General features: G+C 34.5%; 1 protein-coding gene across 3 annotated transcripts; it reads right to left on the minus strand.

Annotated features, from left to right (window-relative positions):
* Positions 1 to 5,850: 5,850 nt before the first annotated feature.
* LOC110115955 (kinesin-like protein KIN-UC) lies at positions 5,851 to 27,629 on the minus strand. 3 transcript variants are annotated; one of them, XM_028694908.1, is made up of 11 exons: positions 27,538 to 27,629; positions 27,236 to 27,336; positions 26,936 to 27,058; positions 17,666 to 17,851; positions 13,533 to 13,754; positions 13,273 to 13,426; positions 12,870 to 13,019; positions 12,242 to 12,330; positions 7,519 to 7,761; positions 6,268 to 6,429; positions 5,851 to 6,162 (listed from the first exon to the last, which is right to left on the minus strand). In XM_028694908.1, exons 1-11 carry the CDS (start codon positions 27,581 to 27,583, stop codon positions 6,025 to 6,027), a joined length of 1,614 nt encoding a protein of 537 aa, XP_028550741.1. In that variant the 5' UTR covers positions 27,584 to 27,629; the 3' UTR covers positions 5,851 to 6,024. The 3 variants fall into 3 exon arrangements, with proteins under 3 accessions (XP_028550741.1, XP_020705032.2, XP_028550742.1); XM_020849373.2 differs by having other exon boundaries at positions 5,853 to 6,162; positions 6,268 to 6,426; XM_028694909.1 differs by lacking the exon at positions 5,851 to 6,162 and having other exon boundaries at positions 6,288 to 6,659.

The raw sequence follows: 27,629 nt of genomic DNA on the forward strand, positions 1-27,629 counted from the left end.
TTTTGATTTTAAAATATTTTCTCTCTCATCAAAACGAGCTGATTTCTTTAAATCATTTGTCTGATCGGCCCGGCCGATCGCCAAATCGTCCCGGGACGATCAGACCAGAAAAATCGTCCTGGACGGTTCCCAGAACTATTCTCAGGCCGATATTTTCTACAGTGCCGATCGGCCTGGACGATCTGAAATCATCCTGGACGATCCTGAGAGAAAAAATCCAAATCATAGAGGAACAGTAAGGGAACGAGGTCTCACAGTAAATATTGAGAAGATCTAGAGTAGATTTGGAGTGTTCTATCATATGACTCATAGTGATTCCCTTGATCATAGAATATTTATCAAGCATTTAAGTTCCTTAATGATGTCAAAATTTGGAGATCTTAGGCTCGTTGAATTCATCTCTTAGAGCCGCTCGATTCGATTATAAGCATGTCATATTTAAATATTGTTTGGTCATTCAATTAATACTCATGTTAAGGAGATGATAGAGCTAGATTAGCTAAGGGTATACACAAGTTGAGTTGTGGTCAAGCCACCCTTGATTTGAGCTTAATATTGATTAATTAATTGAGTCCAAACTTGAACTTGAGCTTAATTTTGTGAGCTTGAGTCAGCTCATGAGTTAGTTCATTTAATATGTGGAAGACAACAAATTTGATCCAACTAGAAGTTGTAATAAGATGACAAAAGATGAGCAAGTAGAAGAGAAATAATAAGAAATCACTTGATATAAGAAAGTGAGAAATAATTTTTAAATATTTAAAATAACTTCGTACCCAAACTCTTGAATTCTAATATATTTTAAAGTGTATTTTATATTAATATTTTTCTGAACAAGTTGATTCACGAGCTAATAAGTTGAATCAAGACCCGTTCAAATTTGGCTTATTTCATGAGCCATTTGTCGGGCCGAAATCGAGCCAGCTCATGAGGCTTCTTATATAGCTTACTTACACCTCTAAATGAATGCTTAATCCTTAGTTTTTCAAACCCAATTTTAACACATTTGTGCTTAACAAATACCAACACTAAACCATCTAATAAATTATTTGTTTGCAAAGAAACTTATAATAAGCACATCATTAGTGCTAATCAAGCAATTTGATCTTGAATGATTGTCTTTAAGCAATCATAACTATACGTTAAGGGTTCATTTGTTAGAGAGCTACAGCTAACATTTTATTGAGAAAAAAAGTTAAGTCAGATCCTTTCCACTGTCATTAATTATCTTAGGGTTTTTGTCAACTACTCCCTACAAAGACCATAATATTTATTTTTTGTTAGGGATGAAGCAGTTTAACTACTAGCAAGAATTTCGTTAAGTCCGAAGAAACATAAGCGCTTCACACTCTTCAACTTTCCTTCTATATTGTCTCTCCATTGCAACTTTGAGGAGATTTTCAAATTACTCAAAAAAATTTTTTTTTTGAATTATGACCATAATTAATGTTCTAATTAACTAATACTTGTCTTTTTTTGATCAAATATATATGATTGAGTAAGAGCTAAAACCTAGTAATAATACACAATAGGAAAAGGTCAAAAATTTTCATTCAATTTGTTTGTTAACCGACCAAATGTTGTATAGATATTTTAAGTGTATTTTTTTTATGAGCCAAACGCAAACAAAATCTTATTGAATTGTATTTAGCTCATTTTTTGAGATGTATGTACTTATATTAATTGTATTTTTTAAAATATTGATGAATTTGTTAGTAGATAGGTAGAGTGCTTAGTAGTTTCGGGTTGTTTCTTGTGTTCAACTTGTATTAGAAGGAGTCGAATACGTACATCGAGAACGTGAAAGTTTTAGTGAGTTTAACCTGAACCCAAAATACTCGCTCAAATTCGGCTTATTTACGCATCAAAGTTCCTACATTTATTGAGCTTCAAATTATTATTTTTTAATTGTAGTGGATAAAAATGATAATAATATTCAAAGGCATGACATCTAAATTTAGCATATAAAAATATACTTTTTTTTCTTTTAATTGAGAGTGATCAAGCATAAGAAAGTTAGTTGAGGTTTTTTTTTTTTCTCTCTCTCTCCAATTTATCATATTTAGTATAGACTTGCATTCTATGCATTGAGAGCCTAAAATACTAAGAAGGCATTTTTTGTGCCAAAAAAAAAAAAGTCTGACTTTGAGGAATGAGAAACACTCTATGTCTAAGTCAAAGAGTGAGCTTAAAGTCTTGGAAAATGATTGAAATCAATAAGATTGTCGTCTTATTTAAAGTGAGGTCATCCTCCATATCTTCTCCCCTTCCCTCCACCTACCCTCTCACCAACCTAAGGGAATATTTTTAGACATTTGGATAATATATTATCTCTGCTCAAAGATTTATGTTTGATTAAAATGCTATTTGATTAATAGTATTTTTATGATGTGCTTGATTGAAAAAGTGTTAACTGTATGACCTGAATACAACAACAAGTGTGCAAGGATTGTTGAATTGGTGCCCGGTTGCAGTGTTAAATTAATAGACAAGGGTTCCCACATCATAGACGAATGTAGGCAAAGGAGTTAGTCCATGAAATTAAAATTAGTATTTTAACTATGATATTTTGATAAGAGTCATATTAGAAATGGTGTAGAAATATCAATTCCCTTACAAACAAATTATTAAAAGTAATCTATATTATGATTCATAGGAAGATAAATATTCTATGCATTCAAGAAACTAAATAGGTTAGAGAGAAGGCTAAGGAGATTGATAATTTAGGAATTAAATTATAGTATTCTTGTAAGAGTTGTACTAGAAATGATGTATGTATGATTATAGATAAGAGTTTAATGGATCATGTTGTAAAAATTAATAGAATTTGAGATAGAATTATAACTTTAAAGATTATTATCTATATTAAAATTATCAATATTATAAATGCTCATGCTCCTTAAGTAGGTTTGGATATTAATTGATTCAAAATTAAAATTTTGGATGACTTAAAAGAATTAATGCAAAAGATATCACTTGAAGAAAAAAATAAAAATAAAATGTATTCACCGTCACATATTAGTTTTGGATTTTAAAATGAAGGGATGAAAAATAGAAAATAAAATAAATTATTGTTGTAGGATAAGATAGGGGTTTTTAAAGAATTTTAATAAAAATATTTTTTAGAGTAAAATACTAGATCTTAAGATTTTGTCTGTGCATAGGCAAGCTAATGTTATGTGAGAAAAAGTAACTAGTTATATTAATAATATTGCAAAAGATATGCTTGGTGTATCAAAGGAAAAAGATTCTAATAGTAAAAATTATTTGTAGTGGAATCATAATATGCAAAAAAAAAAAAAAAAGATAAAAAAAAAATTTATTATAAAAATTAATTTAGATGTAAAAATTTGAATAATTGGAAAAGATATAAATATGCTCGTAAGGATTCTAACAAAACAATATGCGATGCAAAGATTTTTAACTTTTAATAATTTATATATTAGATTAGATACTAATAAGGACGAAAGATATATGTATAAGTTAACCAAACAAAGAGATAATAGTGATAAGGATTTAGTTTAAGTAAAGTGTATTAAGGATGGAGATCAAAGAGTATTTTTATTAGAAGAGGATATTCAACAAAAGTGAATGAGATATTTTTCTAAACTTTTCAATGAATATTATGAGAATCCGATTGACATTAGTGACCTTAGCACCCTAAATAAAAATAAATAATTTTTTTTTTATTGACGTATTAGTAAAATTGAAGTTAGAGAGACTTTAAATAATATGAAGTGCAGAAAAGTTATTAGGCCTGATGATTTTTTAATAAAGGTGTGGTAATTCTTAGGAGATAAAGACATTTTTAGCTTACTAAACGTTTTAATATTATTTTGAATACTAAAAAGATGTCAGATAAGTGAAGAATGAGTGTGTTTATTCTTATTTTTAAGTATAAAGGTGATGCAGAAGATTGTGCAAATTATAGATAAATTAAGTTAATATGTCATACTTTAAAACAATGGGAGAGAGTTATGGAGCATAGATTGCGACGTGATAATAATGTTTCTCCTAATCTTTTATTGAAATCTTATGGAGGGTTGACAAAAAACATGACTCGATACAACTATGTCAAAGTAAGAATGATTAATATCTCATTTTACCATTGTTGTGTAAAATTCCTCCTGATTTACAAAAAGGGTAGAGAGAAGAAGAGAGAGGGTGTGCCTTTAAACCATCATGTTATATATTTATATTGCTGGCAAAGGAAGTTTTATCCTATAAAAAAGTGTTATGTTAAAAGAAGAAAGAGGAAGAGTTGAGAGGGGAGAAAAGAGAGAATTGCATACAGATAATTTAAATGATTCGACCTTGCTAGCCTAAGACCACTACAACGAAAAGGAGATAAGTTTGACTGTACTTGTGGGAGTAAGTTGTAATGATTACAAACTCTTCCCGAGGCAAAGGAGATCATGGGATACATGTCAAGCTTAGAGAAGATCTTTTTTGGGAAAAAGCTTAGAGAAGATCAAGTGCCAAGTGGTACGCTTGGAATCTAAGAGCGATAGAGAAAGGTGTGAGTGATGTGGATCACTTGTCCTAGAGACATGAGAGATAGGAGAAATTTCGATTCAATTCTTATTCGAAAATTTCTGTTTAGGGTCAATCCGAAATCAAAATAGGTCGAAAACAATTCTATCTTAAAACCCGTTTTTTATTCAAAATTGACATGAAACGGGTCTGGTTCGAATTCAACTAGAATATAGGGGTGTCAATATTTGACACGACCTAAAAATTCGACTCGAATCCAACCCATAAAATTTCGGGTTAGGGTCAATTTCGGGTTCAAAAATCAGATCGGATTCGGATTGACCATTTGACCTGAAATTTATATGAAATTGACTCATTTTTTACCCGAAAATCCATTTTGACCCACAACCCGAGATTGACCCGTTTTTTTATCCGAAAAGAAGATATTGACTCGTTTTTTAACCCGAAACTAGCCGTTTTTTGTTAGCACCGTGTCATTCAAGTCATGCAGGTTGACCCGAACCTGAAGCGGGTCGAATTCGAGTTCGAAAAACAAACCCGTTTACAAAAACGAGTCAAATTTAGGTTGAGCTGGTTAGTGCCAGGTCAATTTTGGGTTCAATCCGAACCCGACCCGTGACCCGAAATTAACCCCCCTATTGAGAGATACAACAGAGAGGCTATTGAGAGATACAACAGAGAGGCATTGCAGTATGACAAGAGATTCATGCTTAAAGTAGGATTGAACTTCTATGAAAATTGATAAATTTTAATGTATAACCTTTATATTATAGTTTACTTTTTTTTAATTTTTTTTATATTATAGTTTACTCAATGATGCATCTAATCATGATTTTAAAGAACTTGAAATCTTGGTTAAATTATGCGGTAAAATTTTTGCCATGATGTTTATAATGAATTAATGATAGAAATATATTTTAAAATGTTTTAATTATAAGATTAAACACACACAAAAAAAAAACTCTTCTCTGGATAAATATATCACTTAAGATTGTTTAATTGAGGTTCAAGCCATTTAAGGCCAATCAAAAGTAAAAAATAAATAAATAAATAATTTTTTTAAAAAAAAAGGCCAACCGAAAGTTTACGGGCGTATTAAAATGAAGGCATAGGCTTCATTTGGGCTTTGTTTGAAATAGCTTTATTCCTGCTTTCTAAAATATTTTTTTAGTATAAAAAATTTTAGTTCATTAAAATTTCATACTAAAAAACTACTTTAAAAAATATGAAAAAAAAAACTACCTCGATCGAAGCCTTTATATTCATGCAGCTATACAAAAATAATTATCAAAGTTCTTCACATCATAATCGCCATTAATTTTTTCTACAACTCAAACTGAAAGAAATTTAAATTTTGATTGATTAATAATACATTATACTAATTTTAAAGCAATAAATAAAAAAATTCATTCTAAACAAGCTATATTGACCCAGATTTTCTCTATTATCATTAACCTAATTAATATTTCGGTCAGGAAGGAATGTGACAGGCAAGCTTTATGCAACAAACTATTATGTACGACTTGACTGTTACCAAAGAAAATACAGCGAAAGCAACGCAATGGGAATCAAAGCAAACCAAATAACCATGGCTTGAGTTCTTGGACTGGCAACAGCAGCTGCCTGATGGTTTTCCAATTTGATCAGCAAATTGATCATACTTGTTGCCTACATGTAATAATTCAATCATTTCTTGCTCTATTTTCATACGAGAACATGAATTGCACGAATTTTTATGCATAAAAATTTTTGAATTTAAATGTATGATCCTACCTCAGCAAATTTCCATGTACCATTCTGCAGAAACTCAGTCAGTTGTTGCTCCATTTTGGCATGCCGAGAACGCTTCTCTTCAAGTTTTCTCATCAGGTCGGTGACTTCCATCTCATTGAATGCAACTGTTACCTGATAGGTGGAGCCCTCAACTTGGCCCTGCTATTGAATTGTGAGTATCATTTTTTTTTTTGGGAACAAGATGTTCACCCGCTGCCATCCCTGAAAGGGCGCTTGGCGGCGTGACTAATCCTTGTCTGGCCTAGAAAAGGCACCCGCCCCAGAAACCTCCTGGCCCGCACTTGATTGGGCCCCACTTAAGAGAAGCTGCCGCTCGAGGGGAATCGAGCACAAGTTGGGGGGTTCCCAACCGTACTCGCCCACCAATCAAACTAAACATCGATGGGTGTATCAAAATTATTAACTACGTAATCATATTGAAAATACATCATTTGTTTTAGAATAGGCTATGGCATGTACGAAATTGAAGATAATTCCAAAAGATTAGAGAAAAGTAACATCTTACAGAAATTTATTTTAAATGAAAATGATAATAAGTTTTATCAGGTCCATCAATCACATTCAAAGAGTTTGTCCATCATAAGTTTGGAAGATTTCATTTCCACTTACAAGTTTGACCAATCAATGTCTGGCATAAGTGGATTCCTAGTTTAGCTCATGGTGGAGACAAAATATAAAAACATAAATGTGTATCAAATGCATGGAGATCCAGTTAATGTACGGTCTAGGAAAGGGTTGTACATATTCGCCAAAATAGGTTGATAAAAAAAATTCAAAAGCTGATTTTCCAAACCATTTAATTTTAAAGGTAGTTAATGTTAGCAATAAGAATAAGAACGTGCTCAAATAGGATGGGAAAGAAATCAAAAAGTTAAATAAATTGACATATAACTTCCCTTTCTCCCATTTTAAGTATGGTCACAGCTTATTGGTTGGTTGAAACTGGAAAATATGTTTTGAAAATGAAATTACCACTTTTTTAAGCATGATTTCCATCTACAAGTAACCAAATGAGCCCAAAAAAAGATTGAAAATCAAATCATTTTCTAACATGTTTTATATCTACAAATAGCAAATGAGCCGGTAATCAAAGCAAATGCCCTAGCCGACTGCCTTTTTAGCTCAAGTATGCCGATGGCTCTTACTTGTACGTATAGAGGTTTAATAAAAAATCTACTATTACGATTCCAAAACTTTAAAAATTAAGCAAATAATCTGCTAAGAAGGTACCTCAGATGTTGCAGCAGGCTTCTCTTCAGCTACAGCTAGCTTTTTTTCAGCTTCAAAAAGCTTGTTTTCAGCTTCAGCTAGAGTCATCTCACGCTCATATAACCTCCTCTCCAGGTGCAATTTATCTTTCTGTTGTTTTTCCAATTCAGATGTAAGACTATCTATCTGACACTCAAGCTTTCTGTATTTGCTCTCAGAATCATAGTCTTCCTTTAACTTTACAGCGTTTACTACCTTCATTGCCTACAGTGAACATTTGAGAGAAAAAGACGTGACTACCTTCATTTTCTACTGCAAACATCTTTTATAGGCAAATGAGGTTTTACTATGTAGTTCTCTAATTTGTGTGCATATAAATAGCATAATATACGTACATACATGCGTACTACGAACAAATAAATATCCCACAGAAGATATTACAAAATAGTGCGGGGAATCATGGTTTGACTGAACCTAATATACCATGTGCTAAAATTGGGTCATATATGGGAAAATTGCAGCTTACATTGCTTTGATAATTGGCACTCTAATTTTTTTTAACGTATTTCCAATTGTCAAAAATAGAATGAATAGCGCATTAAGAAGCACACTTAAATGCTGAAGGTAATTTAAAATAAATGAAGAAGGAAAAACCAACTGGTAATTGAGGAATTAAATAATGGCATTTTGGAGATGATATAGAAACAATCATTTTCGTGATACTTGTTAGTTGTTAGCTTCGTTTTTAATGTTTAAATGGTTTAAGTTTATGAAAAATAAGAGGACAAGTCAGTAACGGCAGCTTTTGGCATGCATATCCTCGTTCCTATTGTGTTTCTACGTAATGCTGATTACAAATTAGAATTAACAATACTTGAAAGGGTCATAGCTGTTGGGGATGAGTAAACACCACAATGACGAAACAAGCAAGAAAGTAAAAGCAACGGAAAACTAAAGGGCACCGGGATTTAACATGGAGAACTTCAAAATAGGGGAAAAAAATCACAGAGTCACACCACACCAAAAAACCCACTATGAAAATTGGGAGAAATAAATACAAATCTCTATTCTCTCTCACTCTTTCCTTCTCTTCTCATTTGCATCGTTCTCAATATCTAACTTCCAGAAATACAAGAGAAAGCCATGTAAATAACCCTAAGGGATGCAACCCTTCAAAAAAATGAGACAGAAAACCGTCCAACCCGTCTCATAACATTGTGGCGCCTATTTGGGGCACTGCGGCGCTCAAATCTCTGTTTTGATGCTCTACAGCGCCATATCAAGACCGTTGTGGTGCTCCTCTCTCTATCGTTCAACGTTGGTACGCTTGGGTATGTAGTGTCAGAGCGCTCAGATACACAGCATTGGAGCGTTGTATAGAAGAAAAAAAAAGTTGGGTGCAAAAGAACCAAGCAGGGGGTAAACCCCCCACACCCCCCCAACAAGCACAAAAAACTTGAGGTCTGAGACAACAGAACAATCCAATTGATCAACACAATCAGATTCCACACAGAACAATCTCTCACTTGGAAACTAATTGCAATAAATCCTTCTTCCGATTCAGATCATCAATCATAGTACTTTTAATGTGGCTCACCCCTGCTCTCATCCTTCATGAAGACCAACTAAAGCTACACATAGTTTCAGTTCATCAACTGTCACCATCTTCTTTAGCATGTCTGCAGGATTCTCGATCGTGTGTATCTTCTCCAAAGGTAACTGACCATCTTCCAGAAGAGACCTGATGAAATGACATCGAATCTGGATGTGCTTCTTCCTTGCATGGAATGTAGCATTCTCGGCTAAATGTATTGCACTCATGTTGTCACTGTGCAGCTTCTCATTCCTTTGCCCATTTTCAAAAAAGTTCTGTCAAGAAACTTTGCAACCAAATCATCTCCATGCTAACCATAGTGATAGCAATGTACTCCGCTTTTGTGGTTGAGAGCACAACAATCTTCTGTAACTTAGAAACTCAATTGACTGCAGTCTTTTTCAGAATGAAGATATAACCTGACATACTTCTCCTACCATCAAGATCTCCAGCAAGATCACAATCTACATACTCCTGCAAATCAATCCATGCACCACCAAAGCAAAAAAGATTTGTCAACTAATCCTCTCAAGTACCTGACAATCCACTGAACCGCTTCCCAATGAAGTTTGTTTGGATTACTCATAAATTTGCTGACCAATCCCACTACATATGCTATATTAGATCTTGTGCAGATCATAGCAAACATCAAACTTCCAACTATTGAAGCATACGAAGTCTTCTTCATATGTTCTTCCTCTGCTTCAGATTTAGGCGATTGTTCCTTAAATAACTGAAGTGACTGCCGAAGGGATTGTAAACTGACTTTGATCACTCATGTTCAATCTCTGAAGCACCTTTCCAACATACTCTGTTTGAGACAACTTCAGTATAGTTGCACTTCTATCTCTATTGATTCTCATTTTCTTTATTAGACTCAAATCTTTCATTTCAAACTCCTTCGATAATTGTTCCTTCGGACATCTTATCTTCTCCATATCTGAACCTGCAATCAGCATGTCATCCACATACAAAAGCATAATAATATAATAATTATCAAAATATTATAAAAAATTACAGTGATTAGCCTGATACTTCGTGTACCCATTATCTGACATAAACCTATCAAATCTCTTGTACCACTATCTTGGTGCTTGCTTTAGTCTATATAAGCTTCTCCTAAGCCTATACACAATATCTTCATTACATATGACCACATATCCCTGAGGTTGTACCATATATAACTCTTCATTAAGGTCACCATGAAGAAATGATGTTTTTACATCCATTTGATCTAGATGTAAATCCTACGTTGCTAACATGCTCAGTACAACTTTGATTGTAGTCATCTTCACCACTAGAGAGAAAATTTTTATTGAAGTCTGCTCTTTCCTTCACTTGAAAACTTTTAACTACAAGGTAGGCCTTATAGCGCTTGCTACCATCAGGTTCTTTCAACCTATAAACCCACTTGTTCTACAGTTTTATCTTGCCATCTAGTAGCTTTGTCAAAACTCCCAAGTCTAATTAAACTCAAGTAAACGAATCTCATCATCTATAGCTTACTCTCATTTCTTTGAATCATCAACTTGAATGGCTTCATCATAACACTATAGTTCACCACTATTTGTCAGCAATATATAGTACAAAGAAGGTGAATACATTTGTATTGGCCTTAAGATTCTGCAAGATCTCTTAATTTCAGTAGCAGGAGTATGAGGTACTCTCTGTGCTTCATAGGCTTTGTCTTCTTAATCATCATCATCCTTTATCTCAATATACTTGGAAGAATATTCAGGAGTCTCATTTTCATCCTCATACATTTCATTTTCATTGAATTTAACATCCCTGCTCCTGATGAATTTTTTATTTTGATAATCCTAGGATTTGTAACCAAGTTCATCCGAGCCATATCCAATAAATGTACATTTGATAGATTTTAGATCATGCTTATTCATAGATCCTACATCAATGTGAACATAGGATGAACAACCAAAAACTTTGAGGTGAGATATACTAACCTCCATTCCACTCCAGGCTTTCTCAAGTAGCCCCTCATTTAAAGGAATTAAAGAACCATGATTGATCAAATAAACTGCAGTATTCAATGCCTCTGTCCAAAACTGCTTGGGTAGATTAGCATATAGCCTCATGCTCCTAGCATACTCAGTGCTAGTTCTATTCATGCACTCTGCAACACTATTCTGTTGTGATGTTATTGGAACAGTGAACTCATGCCTGATTCCATCCAAAGCACATTACTCCTTGAATTTCTTGTCATGATACTTGCAACTATTATTTGATCTGAGATACATGAGCTTCAAACTTGTCTTAAGCTCAGCAATGACCTTCCACTTCTTAAAAGCATCAAACACATCTGACTTGTATTTTAAGAAGTACACACATACCTTCCTATTGTGATCATCAATAAATGTGACAAAATACAGAGATCCTCCTATAAAAGTAACTAGAGTATGACCCCATATATCAGTATGCACTAACTCCAACTTCTTTGACTTGACCTTTGAACCAATATTTGAAAAAGTCATCCTATCTTGCTTGCAATATACGTAATCTTCACAAAAATCTAAATCTATAGATTTTAAATCATAACGTTTTCCTATGGTAAGAAGTAAACGTATACATTTCTTATTCATTATTTTTGGTGCCCCCAGTTGCACATAAAAAGTTTGTTGCTCTAGATGTTCAATGTCTATGGCTTGGTTTATCACCATCCTATTGAAGTAGCAATTTTCTGTTCAAGGAATCATCAGTACTAATATAGATGCAAAATAATCTATAGTATTTCAGGCAAGAACTCAGCTTAAACCCTAAAGAGAGCAAAAGGATAAAACCAGAGTGTAAGTTTACCAACAGCAAACCACAAGAAGAACCAACTTGGCAAAGAATCTGTAATATTAAATACGAGAAACAGCTAAAAGTAATGTTGCAACTTGCAACATTAATAAATGTTTGGTGCGAAGAAGGGGAAATTTGAGAATGCAGATATATATTGAGTATTGACTAAAACTGAGAACCATCTTGCTGCAAGAACCTTAACAATGAATGACCATCTATAAATGAAATACAATAAAATGCTACTGACAGGAAATGAAACTGCCTAAGAAACTGATTTCTTAGCAATCCATACAAATAGGAGCAAGCTTGCATGAAATATTTTGGAAAGCCGAGGAAATTAGAAATACCAACCCTCTGCCCAAACATAATTGTACTTGAAGTTTGTGAGTAGTGCCGGGCTGATGGACTAACTGTAATGATAAGGGATGTCCGTGCAGTTCCTGCACAGAAGGGAAGCGAAAACCTCAAGGATAATATCTCATGCAAAAGCAAATACAATAGAGCAAGTGAACGAGTCATAGTGCCCTTGTCCTCTTAATGACATATCAAGGGTTCAAATCATTTTCAAAAAAATGAATTAAAACCTACCTGACAGGCTGATTAGGTTTACCAAACCTTCTTGTTTCCACAATGGCAATTTCTAATTATTTATTTCTTATGAAGAACTTCAGAAACGCTCATCTCTATGAATTTTCAACTTTAAAGTAATTCAATGTGCAAACTAAACAAAAATAGAGAATAATAAGCAATTTAAATTAATCAAAAAAACAAAATTTGAAAAATAATAAGTAAAATCAAATTAAAGGAAATAACTTGTCATATCTGAAACACTTAATCAATGGCTAAATACACTATCATAAACAATAACTAGTTATTAAGTATTGGAATATTAAGTTTAAAAATCAAGTTGGAGTCTCTTAAATGTAAGTATATGGGCAGAAAATACATAAAAAAGCAGAAAAAATGTTAAAGGTAAAACCTCCAAATGAATCAGAAAGCAATCTAGTGAGCTTGGAGTCTCTTGTTGGGATATGGGTACTGTTTTCAGCTAAAGCATTTATGCATTTACCAAGGGAATTTAGAGAAAGATTTATGAATTTGGCCTCTTCGAGCATCTGACCATCAACACCTTCAAAGAAATATGAAGTGGTGAGTTAAGAACATGGAAATGAAACTGAATTAATTTATAGAAGCATAATGTTCCAGTATCAATTTTAGAGCACTTAAAATATGCGATGAAAATCTTTTGGCTTCTAAATTGAGAATTTTATTTTAGTTTATCATGAACCCTTTCACTTAACAGGGTTATCAGATTGTTATATCAAATATCACATTTTTTCAGAAGTTACATACAAAAAAACGGAGCAGGTCACTAAGCAAACCAGATTCATCTATTCGTTCTGATCCGGCAAGGTCAATGATTAGTAGCTTGCTTTTGAAAAAAGCAGACAAGTGTGGAAATTCTTCACTATTATTTATGTTCACTGATAGGAATTCATTTTCATCTTTTCCCTTGGAAGATCTCTGTATATGAACCTAGACAAGCATCAATAGTAAGAGTCTCGTAATAAAGAATGTTAAGTACGGCTAAGCTTAAAAATTACAATTTCTTGAGCTAGGAGCACATCTTGAAGTAACCTACCACAAGAATTGCATGACTTCTTGAAGATCTCGCGTTCATTTTTGTATTGGAAGCATGACGATTCTTTTCACCAGTTTGCAACACTTGAAGAAATTGGTCAATGTCACTGATTTCAACAACAGTAGCACCAGGCAAGCAAACTTCTCCAGATTTGGAGTCTTTGGTAAGGGCAATGTTATTTTTGTCAGGAGCTAGTAGGTCGTGTATTGCTTCTAGATACAACTGCATCAAAATAGGGAGCTATCTTAGAAGTTCCACTTGCTAGATTAAACGAATGAAGAGCATACAAGTATGCAAACTCTCATCTAAATTAGCCAATTTTGAGATGTAAATGTTTACGTGCAAAAAATTATATCACGAAAGTAAAGTTCACCAAAATCATCTTTAAGACATTATGCATTGCAAAATTAAAACTGGTCTATGTTCTCTTGTTCTGATATTCAATTGAAAAAGTTGAGCAACATCTTGAACAAAGATTTAGCCTATCATGCCCAAGAGAACTTAAGCATTGGGTTGTGATATATGGATTAGAGTCAACCTGAATTCTATTGGAAAAGAAAACATAAGCTTCCATTAAATAATCATCCAAATTTATTTTTAAATGCTTGGTTATTTGAGACTAAATGAAAAATCTTTTTTCATCCAAAGATGGAGAGAGAAGTAATCCCCAACAGAGTCGCCAGAAATCTATTAAATCAAAAAAAAAAATGGCGCGAATGTATGAATCCCGCTTTACAGGCATAAGATTTCATCTTTCTTGGGTCAGATTGTATTTAACCAGATTTCCCCTGATGGCAGTATCAGGATTTAATTAGATTTGGTACTCTATTTCCCATGAGCGCAAGAGCTCATAGTTAATTACCCCTCTAAAAACGTAAGATAGAACTCTCAATTAAGGATAAATAAAGTTTAGGTGTTTTTAGTCTCAATTATGGGAAAAATGGAGGTAAACCTCGATCAAGATCCCGTGAATCCGTCGTCCCGGGTATACCGTAAGTTTTAGTCTACCAACACTAACAATCATTGACCGTAGTATCCAGAAAATCCGATTAGCAGTCATGGATTACATCCTCTCAAGGATCTCGAGTAGACTGAGGTGGTTAGATGTTGTTTTAATTTTATTGAGTTTTTGAGGTTACATCTATTAGAATGCCAGTAGTTGATTTGGTTTGAGGATTTATAATTTCGTTTAGAAGTTACACATAAGTTTGATTTAAAGAGGATCTTACGACTTCTCTTAGAAGTAGCCCAGGTGTTTGAATTTGGTTCAGAACTTACGGATTTCATTAAAAGTAGCCCGTAAAACAAGTCTTACGACATCTATTAGAAGTAGCTCATTAGTGGGTCTTACAACCTAGCCTATAGGGCTAGGTTGTTAGACTGCCCTTACCTTACATTATATGAAGAAAGAACACTTTTAGGCATAAAAAGCATATGCTCGCATCTTAAGCAGACCTAGGCAAGAAGGCTGCTCAAGCATCTTTTCCAAGGAATTTATCCCAAGAATGGGAAGAACTTCATTTCAACTGAGACTAATACAAAAAAGGGATTGCAAGCTGATGAATGAATGTGAAAAGCACCCTGGTAAAAAATGGATTATTATCGTGAATCGTTAGAGTTAGAATGCCATCGACAGATGAAGATCTTAATTGATCTGCCTTTCATTGTAAGTCAACAACTAACCCAAATCCGAAAGAAAAATGAAAGTTTAGGATAGTTTTTCTATCACGAAAAGCCCAGAGCTCGCGCTTCTTTAGTTTAGAGTAATCAAAATTCTAAAGGATATCTAAAATTTTCTTTTATGGCATTACACTCTCTTCTTCTTTTTAGGGGTTACAAGGCTATGCTCCTTTCAAGAGAGAAAGTGGGGTGATTCATCTTCCTGTATAATTTCGAGTTCACGTCTAGTCTTCTCTGTCCACTAGTGAAACTTCCAGCTCAATGTATGGTAGTCATTTGACTTGGGAATCCCTTTGCCCAACTAGCTCGTTCGTGTCTGGTAATTTAAGCCTTGGTCCAGCAGCCTATTTTTTGTCGCATGAGAAGAAAGCTTCTGGTTAGCTTCAGTTAGTGTTAGTGAAATATACTGGGAACCTCGTAATTAAGCCAAGCCCGATCTTGGTTCCAATGCAACAGAGGCAAGTGTTGTTGATCAAACTAATCGACTTTTCTTTCGAGGAGATCAATCTTAATTGGATCTTTTTGCTAAACAAATTAACATATTGCGAGGGGGAGGGGCGAAAATTTCAGACTTGATTAGCATTGTGAATCAGTTACTTGTTCCTTCCACCCTAAATGCAGGCCCGCTAGAGCATTAACTCGATTCGGATCAAAAAACTTGACAACCTGGAATGAATCACATTCCCAAGAGGAAGTGCTTTCGTGAACAAATAAGCCCCTCCACACAACCAATGCGAGCGGGTCCCACTGGAGAGTTGTCCAATACTCAAATCTTCCATCTATTAGTGCTTTCAAACCTTGAGTAATGAATGGTCTAAAGTAAGGCAAGGCTTCTTGGAATATCTATCTCTGAAGCCAGGTAGCCAGGCGCTAAAAGGAAAGGCATTGATTGATATAGTTGGAACTTCTTCTTGCAAGATCAGATCTGAACAAATAGGCTTTTATTGAATATCCTGCTTAGGAAGAATCCGTAGATTGGGGCTTTCTTTCTTAACTTCAGGTGGGAGGGGCCCGAGGGGGCGCTCTATCCTTTCATTTTCTATTATGAAGCATTTCGGTAAACTCCCCGACGTCCCCTCCACGCTAAGGGAAGTTAAGAGGCACTTGCCTTTGGTTCTTCCTGACCGGATCTAAGCTACGACGGAAGGAGGTCTTCGGTTTAAGCATTTATGGCCGGATCTAAGCTACAACGGCGCAAATCTTCAAATCAATTGTACATATTGCTTATAAAAAAAATTTCTAAAATCTGGCAACCTTCCAACGACCTCTCTCCCCGTGAAGAGAGGTTGAGACAGCACTTATGGTTGGTTCTTCCTGGCCGAATCTATGATACCATAATTAAGGTCTTCAATTCAAGTTATTCCCGACCGCGTTTGCGATTGGGAGCTGTTTGGAGTCATGTGAAGGAGACAAGCGCAGGGTTCCGATTTGCTTGCGTATTAAACAGGAGATGGAGGTTGGAGACTGGGCCGGTGAGTCACGGGATCGTGCGAGCGGGGTCGGATTCCTGCATGCAGGCGAGGCGAATCGGGCAGAGCCGCAAAGGAATAGCGTGCGAGCCGGTGCATAGGAGGGCTGGAGTCGGCGGCTGCATGCAAACGAGAGAGAGACGAGCGAGTTGGGCTGCTTCGACTGCGTGCGTGGGACAATCGGGATCGAGAGGGAGGTGTAAGCGGATTGTAGGGCTTGCATGCGGTCAGCTTCGAGCGTGAGACAGAAGGGCAAAGAGCGGGAGGGAGTTCGGTGAATCTGTGTTCAAATGAAAGCAAGAGGGCCTCCTATTAATTCCATCTGCTTGCAGTTTTGAAAAAATGAAAAGTCGGGTCGCTTAAGAGCGAGCAATTGTGTGAGGTAATGGGGTAAATTGGGTTGGTTGGTGGTCTACGGTCAACATCTTTCATCCAAAATGTTTGTAATTTAGTTGAATGCGTGACTGAGATCGTGTTAAGTTTGTTAGATTTTTTTTTTTAGGCGGAAATCTTAAAAGTTGCATAATTTTATATTTGCTCTCAAATTTGTATGGAATTTCAAATTTTAACAACTTTAATATCATTTAGAATGAATTAAATATGTTTATAATTTTGCATCAAATGGGACTTATCTTTGCTAAACTGAGAATAGAGAAATTGCGGATTTTAGCTTTTTGATGTTTCTTTATGCATCTGAACTAAGATTTGCATTTGTGAACCCAAAACCCTAAGACTTTATAGTTCACAAGTGAAGTTTAGAATTTTAGACCATCCATTCGAATCAGATAGCATAGAGTATTATTCAACTTTCAACAATTCTGTATTAGCATGTAACGCAATAGAAAGTAACCATGTGAAAAAATAAAAAAAGGCATATAGAAACTATGTTGCCATAAGCTTAAAACAAAACTTGTATGACTTCAAGCAAACTTTCATTAAAAAAAAATTCCAAAATATCTTTAGATTAGAATTTTAGAGGCTTACTTGTAAGTAAGAAATTGAGAGATTGTCAAGCCCAGGAGATATTTCAGCAAGAACATCCTCTAAGGCTCTAACCATTATTCCACGTTCAGAGGAATTGTCATTTCCAAGGCTGCCAATTGTATATGTTTTACCAGTACCAGTCTGACCATAAGCCATCACAGTCCCGTTGTAACCACTCAATACAGTCTGTCAAAATGCATTAAATTAAAAGACTCAATTGATAAGGACATTATAAGCATGATGTAGGTTCTGGAATTAATCTAGTACAAAATACATAAATAAAGGGAAAAAATCAAATGTAATTATGTTAAGAGACCCTACATTCAATCAGTATACTTTAAACCATTTATCAAAGCTAAATAAACTTTCAAATTTTGGGAATGCATAAATCTTCATCTAGCTCATCATAGTGATCTGAGATTTGGAAAGTAAGCATTGTTAGGATGAGGCCTTAGATGACGCAAATAATTTGAACTTGTATACAAAAATAGGCATTGCAATGGTCAGCTACGAGTCAGCACTTACACGTGCTACTACAAAAAATCAAAATTGTTAACAATATGATTCTTAATTACTCCATCCATAATGAAATTGTACGGTGATAATCATCCTGCATGTAATTGTATGGTGATTGTCATCTTGCTAAGAGTTCCTAAGGTAATACGCATGAAATTAAAATGTTGTTAACAATTTTATCATGACTTAACAAAATTCTACAGACTCCATGATAGATCTTGACATATAATAACTAACCAAAACTTATGAATAAGTTCCCTAGAATTGCAATCAAGAAAGTCCTGCAAGAACTCTGAATGAAATCAAATATATTTAACATCATAAGGTCTTAAATAATCAATAAGAGGACAACTGAGCAAAGCCAACACAATTTCAGTACATCAGAAGGTTTGAGAGTCGAACTCAAGTTTGAGCGCAGCTTGACTTGCTAATTCGTGAATTAGATCATTTTAATAATAGCAATGTTTAAAATTGCATAATTAAGTATTGAGGCATTTTCCGTTCATGAGGCAAGGCATCCCTCAAGGCGTTTTGAGGCGTAAGCCTCAAAATCCAGTAATTGTGTAAAGTGAAAATAAAAGTTAAAAGTAATTTTTTATATATATCAAAATAATATATTAAAGAATTACGTATTAGCTTTTTATGGAACTATGAAGAAACAAATTGACATACATTTGAAAAAAAAAATTGCACATGATGTAAAGTGGCAAGTGATAAAATGCGTGAAATAGGATTGAAATTCAAGAACAAAACAACATAAAATATAAGAATTTTGCATAAAATTATCGTATCATCAAGTTTAACTTCAATTTTCTTCTTTCTCACTTCCTTATCCACAATTAACTCTTAAAGAAAGCTAAAATAATTGTTAACAACTTAGAAATCATTTGAACGGTCATTAGTGAGGGGGTTTTTATTGAAGTCATTGTCATAACAAATTGGTCGCTCCTCTGCCTCATCCTGTGGAATCCAAGCCTCTCAATATGCTTTTTCATCATTTATTTCAGTCATCTTCCTCTTTCATAAATATTTCATCAATATAATGATGAGGGTAATTGATGTGAAACATGTATAGAAACAAGAATTGCTTTGCGAAATTAATAATAATTTGAACAAAACTTTGCCAATTCTAAACCTTATATTTCACCAAGTTAGATTCTTGAATTTTTCATTAGAAGTTATTTAATAGCATACAGTTACAAACTAGATTAAAAGAATGCTTGCAAATAACAACAAAGTAAATAAGTAAAACTAATGACAATGAAACAAAAATCCACGGCTTAACAATTAGAAATGTTCACCCTGAGCTCCCTCACTCTCGCTCCTAAAAATAGGGTTTAACTGAGAAAGATTAAAAATAACCCTAGTGATACAACCACGAGACAAATGACGCTTAAGGTATTGTTCGCCGTAGAAGTAGCCGGAGGAGGGGAAATTGATTGACGTCTGATGATTTTCCACTCTCCAATTGGTCGTTGCTCGTCGATCGTCTCGGCGAGATGGTAGAGTATGTGATCCACGTAGCTTTCAACTGAATCTTCGAATTCCCAGTCAGGATCAAAGAAGGGCGACTAAATGATATCGATTTGTCCTTGGGAGTTGTATACAAATCTGTGGTCAACTTCAGGATCGGCCATTCATGGAGGAGACTTCGATTTGTTGGACTTGATCCTTGTAAGGATTTGTGTTGGAGGAGGAGAAGTTATGAGAGTGAGAGGTAAGGGGAGGGTTTCAACTAGGTCAGAGTGGGGTTCAAGGAGATGGGAAGAGGGAAGAGAAATAATGGTTTAGGACTCTTTAATAGGGAAAGAAGAGATTTTGAAATTCAAAATCACTTCAAAAAGTGATGGGGGATTTAATTTGGGCTTGGGGATTTAATAGGAGAGAGAGGCGGCATGGGCAAGGGGGCCGGCGGCTTCTAGAGAGGGAGAGATTTTGGGGAAAGATTCAAAAGCTTCCTAAATGAGTTGTCTAATTTAGGAATAGAAATATTAAATCACATCTAAATTAAATTTAAATTAGAATTGGATTTAAGAACTTTCCAAAATTAGAAATGGTAATTAAAGAAAGTATTTGAAATTCAAATGTATGATTGATTTCAAATAAAGATACTTTCTAAATTGATATGAGTATTTTAGGAAAGTAATTAAGGAAGGTTTGAATTTTGAAATTAAAAATTCATGAGGTTTGTAAGGGTGGTCGGTGGCTAGAGGGGCTAATGGGAGACCGGCGTCTATGGGATTGGATGGCCAGCCAGCGACTAGGGGTATGGGGTTTTGGGTAGCGAAGAAGCAAAAGGGAAAGATGGTGAAGGGGAAAACAAGAGGTGGCCGGCGGTATGGGAAAGAAAGAAAGAAAAAGAAATAAGAAGAGAATAGAAGAAAAGTAGAACCAAGACCCCAAACCTTCAGGCGGCTGTCGGGTATTACGTTGGCCCTCTCTTAGGGTTCTCTCGTCTCTCCGAAGCACACAAGCAACAAGAGTAAAGAAAAACTGAAAATTTTGTTATTGATTCATCATTAACCTCATACAAAGCAAAAAAATCTCTATATATAGGCCTCAATAATAAAGAAATGAAGAAAGACTCAATTGCCCTCGGGGCTACAATAAGAACTCACTACCCATAGGGGTAAACTAGGAAAATTGAAATGTAAAATAAATCAAGCATAAAATACATCAAAAGTAAAAGCTCTGAATCATAGTCGTCGATCTACGATTCCATAAATGATACACATGTCAAAATATTTGGCTGATGTCCTCTTCAGTAATACCCCTAAATTTTTAGAGGAGGTGGTGGTAGTGTGCGGCTTTCAAGTGATTCCCGACGGTGGCTATGATAATGGTGACTACGACTAAGCAGGTAGGCTAGAGGTCAAGACAGTCGAGAGGAAGTTGTTGTAGCTCGAGGGAGCATTAATGCATGATTTGTTTAGGGCTTTAGTTTAGGATTTACATAAACTTTAATAAAAAAATACATAAGTAGGGTGAGGCGTACTACCTCATGCCAGCAAGGCAAGGTACTTCTCAAGGCGTGCCTCAGCTAAGTTGAGGCATAAGCCTCATAAAAAGGTTCAAGGCGTAAGCATCGAGGCATTTTTTAGTGGAATTGTGCAGAGACAAGCCTCATAATGTGCAATTTTAAGCAATGAATAATGTAAAAAAATCCTTAGATACTTCTATAAATATATATAGTTCATGATTGTTTAGTGTTTTCTTACAATTAATTTAAAAATGCATCCCTAGTTCTTAAGCAGATGGTCACTATTAGGGGAGTAAATGAGTCGAGTCGAGTCGAGCTTTGGCACTATCGAGCTTAACTCGTCAGTCGGAAAGCGAGCTCAAGCTCGACTCACGACACTGTACCAAGCTCAACGAGCCGCTCGATTTCTCTCCTGCGTCAGTTTTGCGCCCACTTATTTTAATTTTTCCACCCGGTTTTCGCACAGATTTTCCTGCCAGATTTTCCCGTATGGTTTTCCCACAGCTACAATCTCGAAGAAAGCCCAGCCCGGCTGAAAACTTTTTTAAATTCACAAATCTCAAAGTATATCCTACGGTGAATAAAATATTCCTATTTTAAATTTGGTTGACAGCATTTAAAACATTCTTGTTTAATAATAAGTAAAGCTGCAAGCATTTAATGTCATTTATTAACATTGACATTTGAGAGTTATTTTATTAACTAAAATAGGCAGAAACCGCGGAGCATTTAAAATTTGAACCTAATTTTTTAATAACTTTTAAATGTAATTAAAATATTAATAATAAAAAAAATCAAATAGTAATTCGAAGTTCGAACCAACTTGCAAGCCCATTAACGAGCCGAGCTAGAGCCGGCTCTGCTCACTTACACCCCTAGTCAATATTCTTCTCCCTGCGCATGCTGAGGGTGTTGCAATTCCTACTCCCATAATTCTTTGACTATTGATATTGCAATTCCTTCTTCTATTTGATACAAAATGATTAAGGGTTTAGATTTCCTAATGCAACTAGAATGATTCAAGCAATATAGATCATACAAAGTATGAGAGTTATTTTATTAACTAAAATAGGCAGAAAATCGCAGAGCATTTAAAATTTGAACCTAATTTTTTAATAACTTTTAAATGTAATTAAAATATTAATAATAAAAAAATCAAATAGTAATTCGAAGTTCGAACCAACTTGCCAGCCCATTAACGAGCCGAGCTAGAGCCGGCTCTGCTCACTTACACCCCTAGTCAATATTCTTCTCCCTGCGCATGCTGAGGGTGTTGCAATTCCTACTCTCATAATTCTTTGACTATTGATATTGCAATTCCTTCTTCTATTTGATACAAAATGATTAAGGGTTTAGATTTCCTAATGCAACTAGAATGATTCAAGCAATATAGATCATACAAAGAAAATTGGAATTCTTAGTTCAACGACCAATAAATAAATAAAAATTTGCTTACTTTAAGTGCAAACTAAAAAATATGAGAAATTGAAAACTGATCATGCAATAATAGAGTAAATGTGAAGAAATCAATAAGAAAATCAAACCACATAAAATCAACCAGCAATTGAATTTTAGCACCACAATCGAAATCTTAATTTTATCAAACTTGATAAAAAACCAAGAACTCTATCAATCCCAATAACAAAATATTTATAAGAAAATGATGCAAAAAGAGTTAATCAAAGTGAAGAAAATTTAGGCCTTACAATCATCTCTCGGGACCGAAAAACATACTTCTGCCGTTGCGCTGGGCAGTAAGACCAATGATTCATAGTGAAAGTCAGAAATCGGTCCATTCGAGCTAATCTCAAGAAATCTTCTGAATCAAATCCTTGATAGGAAAAGGGGTCAATAGGCTTTTGGCTAGTAGTAAATAAACCTTTCAATTCTAGAAGCACTATTCTCAAACTAGATCAGACCTGCTAGTATAACTCAAATAGGGACAACTTTTCAAGCCCTCAAGAGCTTTGAAGCTATCGGAAAATAAGCGTCAACGTCATGTTCTATATTTAAGCATTAATATAATATCAACTTTCAAGGAGATGATACCCCAAAATTAGATTATTGCACTTGTACCACACAGAAATCATACATCCAGCATGGACACATGAGATTGAGAACTGGTATCTAAAAACTTATTCAAACAAAGACTTGCATCAAAATAATTATTTAGAGACTCCATAGGGTTGCTCGTTCAAGATGGATAAAACTAAAATTCCAAATTCTTAAATGAAAATAATCTCAAATAAGGTTTGGATATTGTAAAACTCAAAAGTTAGAATACTCCAAAAGTCCCAAAATTACAGTAGTATAGGACGTAGAAGTCAGTTTAAGCCATCGCCCAGGCCAAGAAGGAATTAAATTGGATAAGTCCAAACCAAAACAACTAAATGCCCTAATCCACATTAAATGAACATGTGATATGTGCCAACCAAAAGCCATGGGTGTCGGCAAAAGCCATATTCCCTCAAGTATCCAAGAAACACTAGATCATGTGTAAACAATTGAGGGCGTGTAAATAGTAAATCAAAGGTTCTAAGGAAAAGCTTAACCTATTAATTTTTTAAGAATTCCCCCTCACTCACATAAAGCCTCTAATAGGAATCAATTGAACGCTTTTTTCTCTTAAAAAGGAATCAATTTAATATCATTGCTAAAAGAAATTGAATTATGGGTTGTTTGGTAGGAAGCATGTATAGGAAAAGGGTTGCACGATTTTATTTTTGTGTGTATGCGTGTGTGTGTTTGGTGTAAGGTAAAATGAGTTTAAAATAAAATTTTGAGGTATTCAAAATATTTGAAAATTCTCATTTTCTCTACATTCCAAATGCAGCGAAGGATGAATTTCATTTTCACTTAGACTCAAACTCGCTCACATTTCCATCTCCTCCACAATGAGAAGCTTCACCTAGATCTCCACAACGGAAGGCAGCTTTTGGCAATCATCACCTCTCGCCCCAGCTCGTCTGCCTACTCCTACACACTTCGCTACCTACAACCACTATAGATTCACCTCTTACTTCCGTTTTGGCTACAACTACTCCCACTCCATCTCCCACTCTGTCTTCACCACTTTCACCATGGATCCGCCAACCCTTCAAAAACATGTCATCCTTCAACTTTTCTTCTCGTTGCGAAGATAAAAAAGAAAATGTTGAAGCAAACAACATGCATTATACTTCTTTTGCATTCCATTATTAGATTCATGCATTTTAAATACATGCAACTAAATTGACCATAATTTAATTTAGCAGTCGATAATATAAAGTGTTTCATAGTTGGATAAGGATTCATGGATGATCAAATAGCTAATTAAATGCCAAGCATCAATAAATTAGTCAAGGGTTGTAGTAACTGAAGGTGTCGATGGAAACCAAGCCAAAATGGATGCCTTTCATGGTTATAATCTAATCAAATCTAGGATAGCCATAAGAAATAAGCCAATCTACTAGGTAACAAAACTATAGTTATTGTGCCTCCTAAATAGAGTGATCCAAACTATGAACAAAACCAAATAATTCAGAGAAAAAGGCCCGTCCTATTAAACATTTATCATAAGCATATCCTAGATTCATTAAATTAAAAAATACAAAGTAAAATAAAATGGGACTACTAAAATAAACTTGCTTATATCAATTTTGATTGGCATCTCCAAGCAAATTTTCATCATTACCATACCAGTCTCATGAGCCCTCCTCTTCCTCCTACCAATCAATAGCATTTTGCCACAGCCAATAGCTCTTCCACTATCTTCATTTTCACTATTGTTAGTTGTTTTTGTTTTTTCATTGTCAATAGAAGCTCTTCTACTCAATCTCCATCTTTACTTTCAGTTTTTCTCCAAAAAAAAAGAGTAAATGTTAGTAACTCATCATTGTTGATGGTTTAGTAGCCCTCCATCTTAATAACTTATTTCCACTAAAAGATGTGTTGGCGGCATGTCGACGAGGAGTTCGAAAAAACCCCTCCCCTATCCTTGTTTCACATTTTCTCCACCCCAAACATTACATCTCGGAGAATAAGTAATGGTTAAGCTTGATCACACTCAACTTAACACAGGCCCAATAATTTGAGTCAAATTAATCTCGATTCATGGGAGCCTCATGCTCAACTCAAATTTTGTACATCCCTAATCATCATCATCATTATTGAGAGTAGACATATCTCTATTTCAACTAATTGGGATTGACAAAATGAGCCCTCTTACTCCACTCATTCATGTTGAGTGTTGTATATGGTAGCAAGTCTGCTTTCTGCAATTTTTTGTAAGAAAACTAACCAAATTGTCATTGGTTCCATCTTAAACCCACCACATTAATACTATCAACTTGTTTTATTAACACATTTCCGATACCTTATCTTCGCTAAGTGCTCTCATCACCCCTCTTGAACAATCATAATCAATTTATCCTTAATTTTCTTATATATTCATTTTAATATTCTTATTTCTTCCGCACTCAATATAGTTCGCATTGTTTTCTTTTTTGCCCAACATAGATTGATCTAACATAAATAGTCAACTTATAATTTTATAAAATTTACCTTTAAATCTCATGACATTCTTGAGTCCAAATAATATGTATGAGGCACTTCTAATTTCAACGAGCAATTTAACTTTAGATGTCCTCACATATATTACTATTAATATGTAAAATAGCTCCAAAAACAACAAATATCAAGCCGTTATCCTACTACGTGAGGTCAGCTACATGAATCATTTTTCTCTATTGTGTCTTGTTTAGAGTCAAATTCTCATTTAAATCTAATAAAAATGATCATTTTGAATATTTTCTAACCAAATCTTTTTAGGTCTACCTCTATCTCTCTGAACATAAGTCAAATCTAATATGTATACTCTCACAATCAGATCATCAGAAGGTCGGCGTTATATGTGACCAAACCATCTAAGAAGATTCTCTCTAATCTTATGTGCCACTGGAGCTAATCTTATCTCTAATATGTACAACAACTCTAAAATACTTAAATCAATTGCAACAAGGAGTTTACCAACATTGTGATAACTGATAAATCAACAAAAAGTACATTTGATGTACATAAAATTTATTCTCTTGAGCCTAAGACTCAAATAAAAAAAAATATATTCAAACTTGCTTAATTTAGAAATATCACATGTCAAAACAATGTCTTCTGCAAAAAGCACAATAGAGTTAGCTCACTTGATCAAATATCTTCTTAAAGCATCCCCAAGACTAATGCTAAAAGTGCAAACCCATTGTTGATCCTTGAGATAATCCTACTATGATTGGAACTCTTTCATAACTCCTCAACAACTTCTTATACTAGTCATTGTTACAATATACTTATATAATAACTTTACCATTTCATCGGTGTATATTCTTTTCTTATTTCCACCAAAGAAATTCTCATGGTATTATCATTATACCTATTCAAGATAATAAGCACCTCCAATCTTTAAATATAGGCTCAAATCTCCATAACTTTAAAGCAGTTAATTAAGTTGATATATATCTTTTCCATCTAAAAAAATGTCTTTACAACGTCATATGTTTATGTAGCTTAAATGTTTCCATTGAAAGCAGAATTAAACAGCTGTCACTACTCACTCTAGAAACAATATGATGATCTCCAGCATTGATAAGAGGTAAAAGATAACCAAATCCTAATTGTGGCAAAGTATAAAGTTCAGTAGTTTATAACTTGAATTTTCAATCATATAATAAACTCTGAATAATAGGTGAAAATGATCACAGAAAGAACTAAGATATCAAGTTTGCAATAATGGCATGATTTACCTCAACAACAGGCTTTGCAACTGCTTCATAAACTCGTTTTTGAGAAGCGCTCTCTGTGAAAACATCGTCAAATATATAGGATTCTGAACTCCAATTGTTCTTTCTAAGCTTAAGCCTCCTCAGCTGAAGCCAAATAGAGTTTAAATTTGTCTTACAAAAATCTTAAATTTCGGTTCTTAAATTGTAATATGGTGCAAATCAAAATGTTAGATGTGGCCTCTAGAATTTAGATATCATATATTACTTCATAAGCAAAAAGTTAAATCAGATAAAGTTGCAAGTATATCAAGATTAAAATACCTCCGGCTGTAACTCAAGGCAATCAATTAATTCAGAGTCATAGTATAAATCTTCGTCATTTCTAGGCCGGACTCTAACAGCTACCCGCACCCGTCCGGCATCTGCAAACATAAAAATTACATCAGGGCAATAGTGCGTAATGGGACAGAATTGTAGGAAATTATATACCCGATCAGTTTTTATAGCTTTGGTACCCTGGATCACTATTATATGTCAGGGATCAGTCCTAAGTTGTCCGTTGTTACAAACAAAGGATGAAAAAATACAAACTGGCTACAGTTCTAAAAGAAAACTCAAATAACCTTCTGGCTTCTGCAAAAATCTACCAAGTATAGGTCTATAAGGCATATTTTTTTGCTAGGACGTGCTCCTCTTTTTTCAAGTATGTTACCAT

The sequence above is a fragment of the Dendrobium catenatum genome, unplaced genomic scaffold (genome assembly GCF_001605985.2).
Source record: "Dendrobium catenatum unplaced genomic scaffold, ASM160598v2 fragScaff_scaffold_594, whole genome shotgun sequence".
Classification (NCBI taxonomy): Eukaryota; Viridiplantae; Streptophyta; class Magnoliopsida; order Asparagales; family Orchidaceae; genus Dendrobium; species Dendrobium catenatum.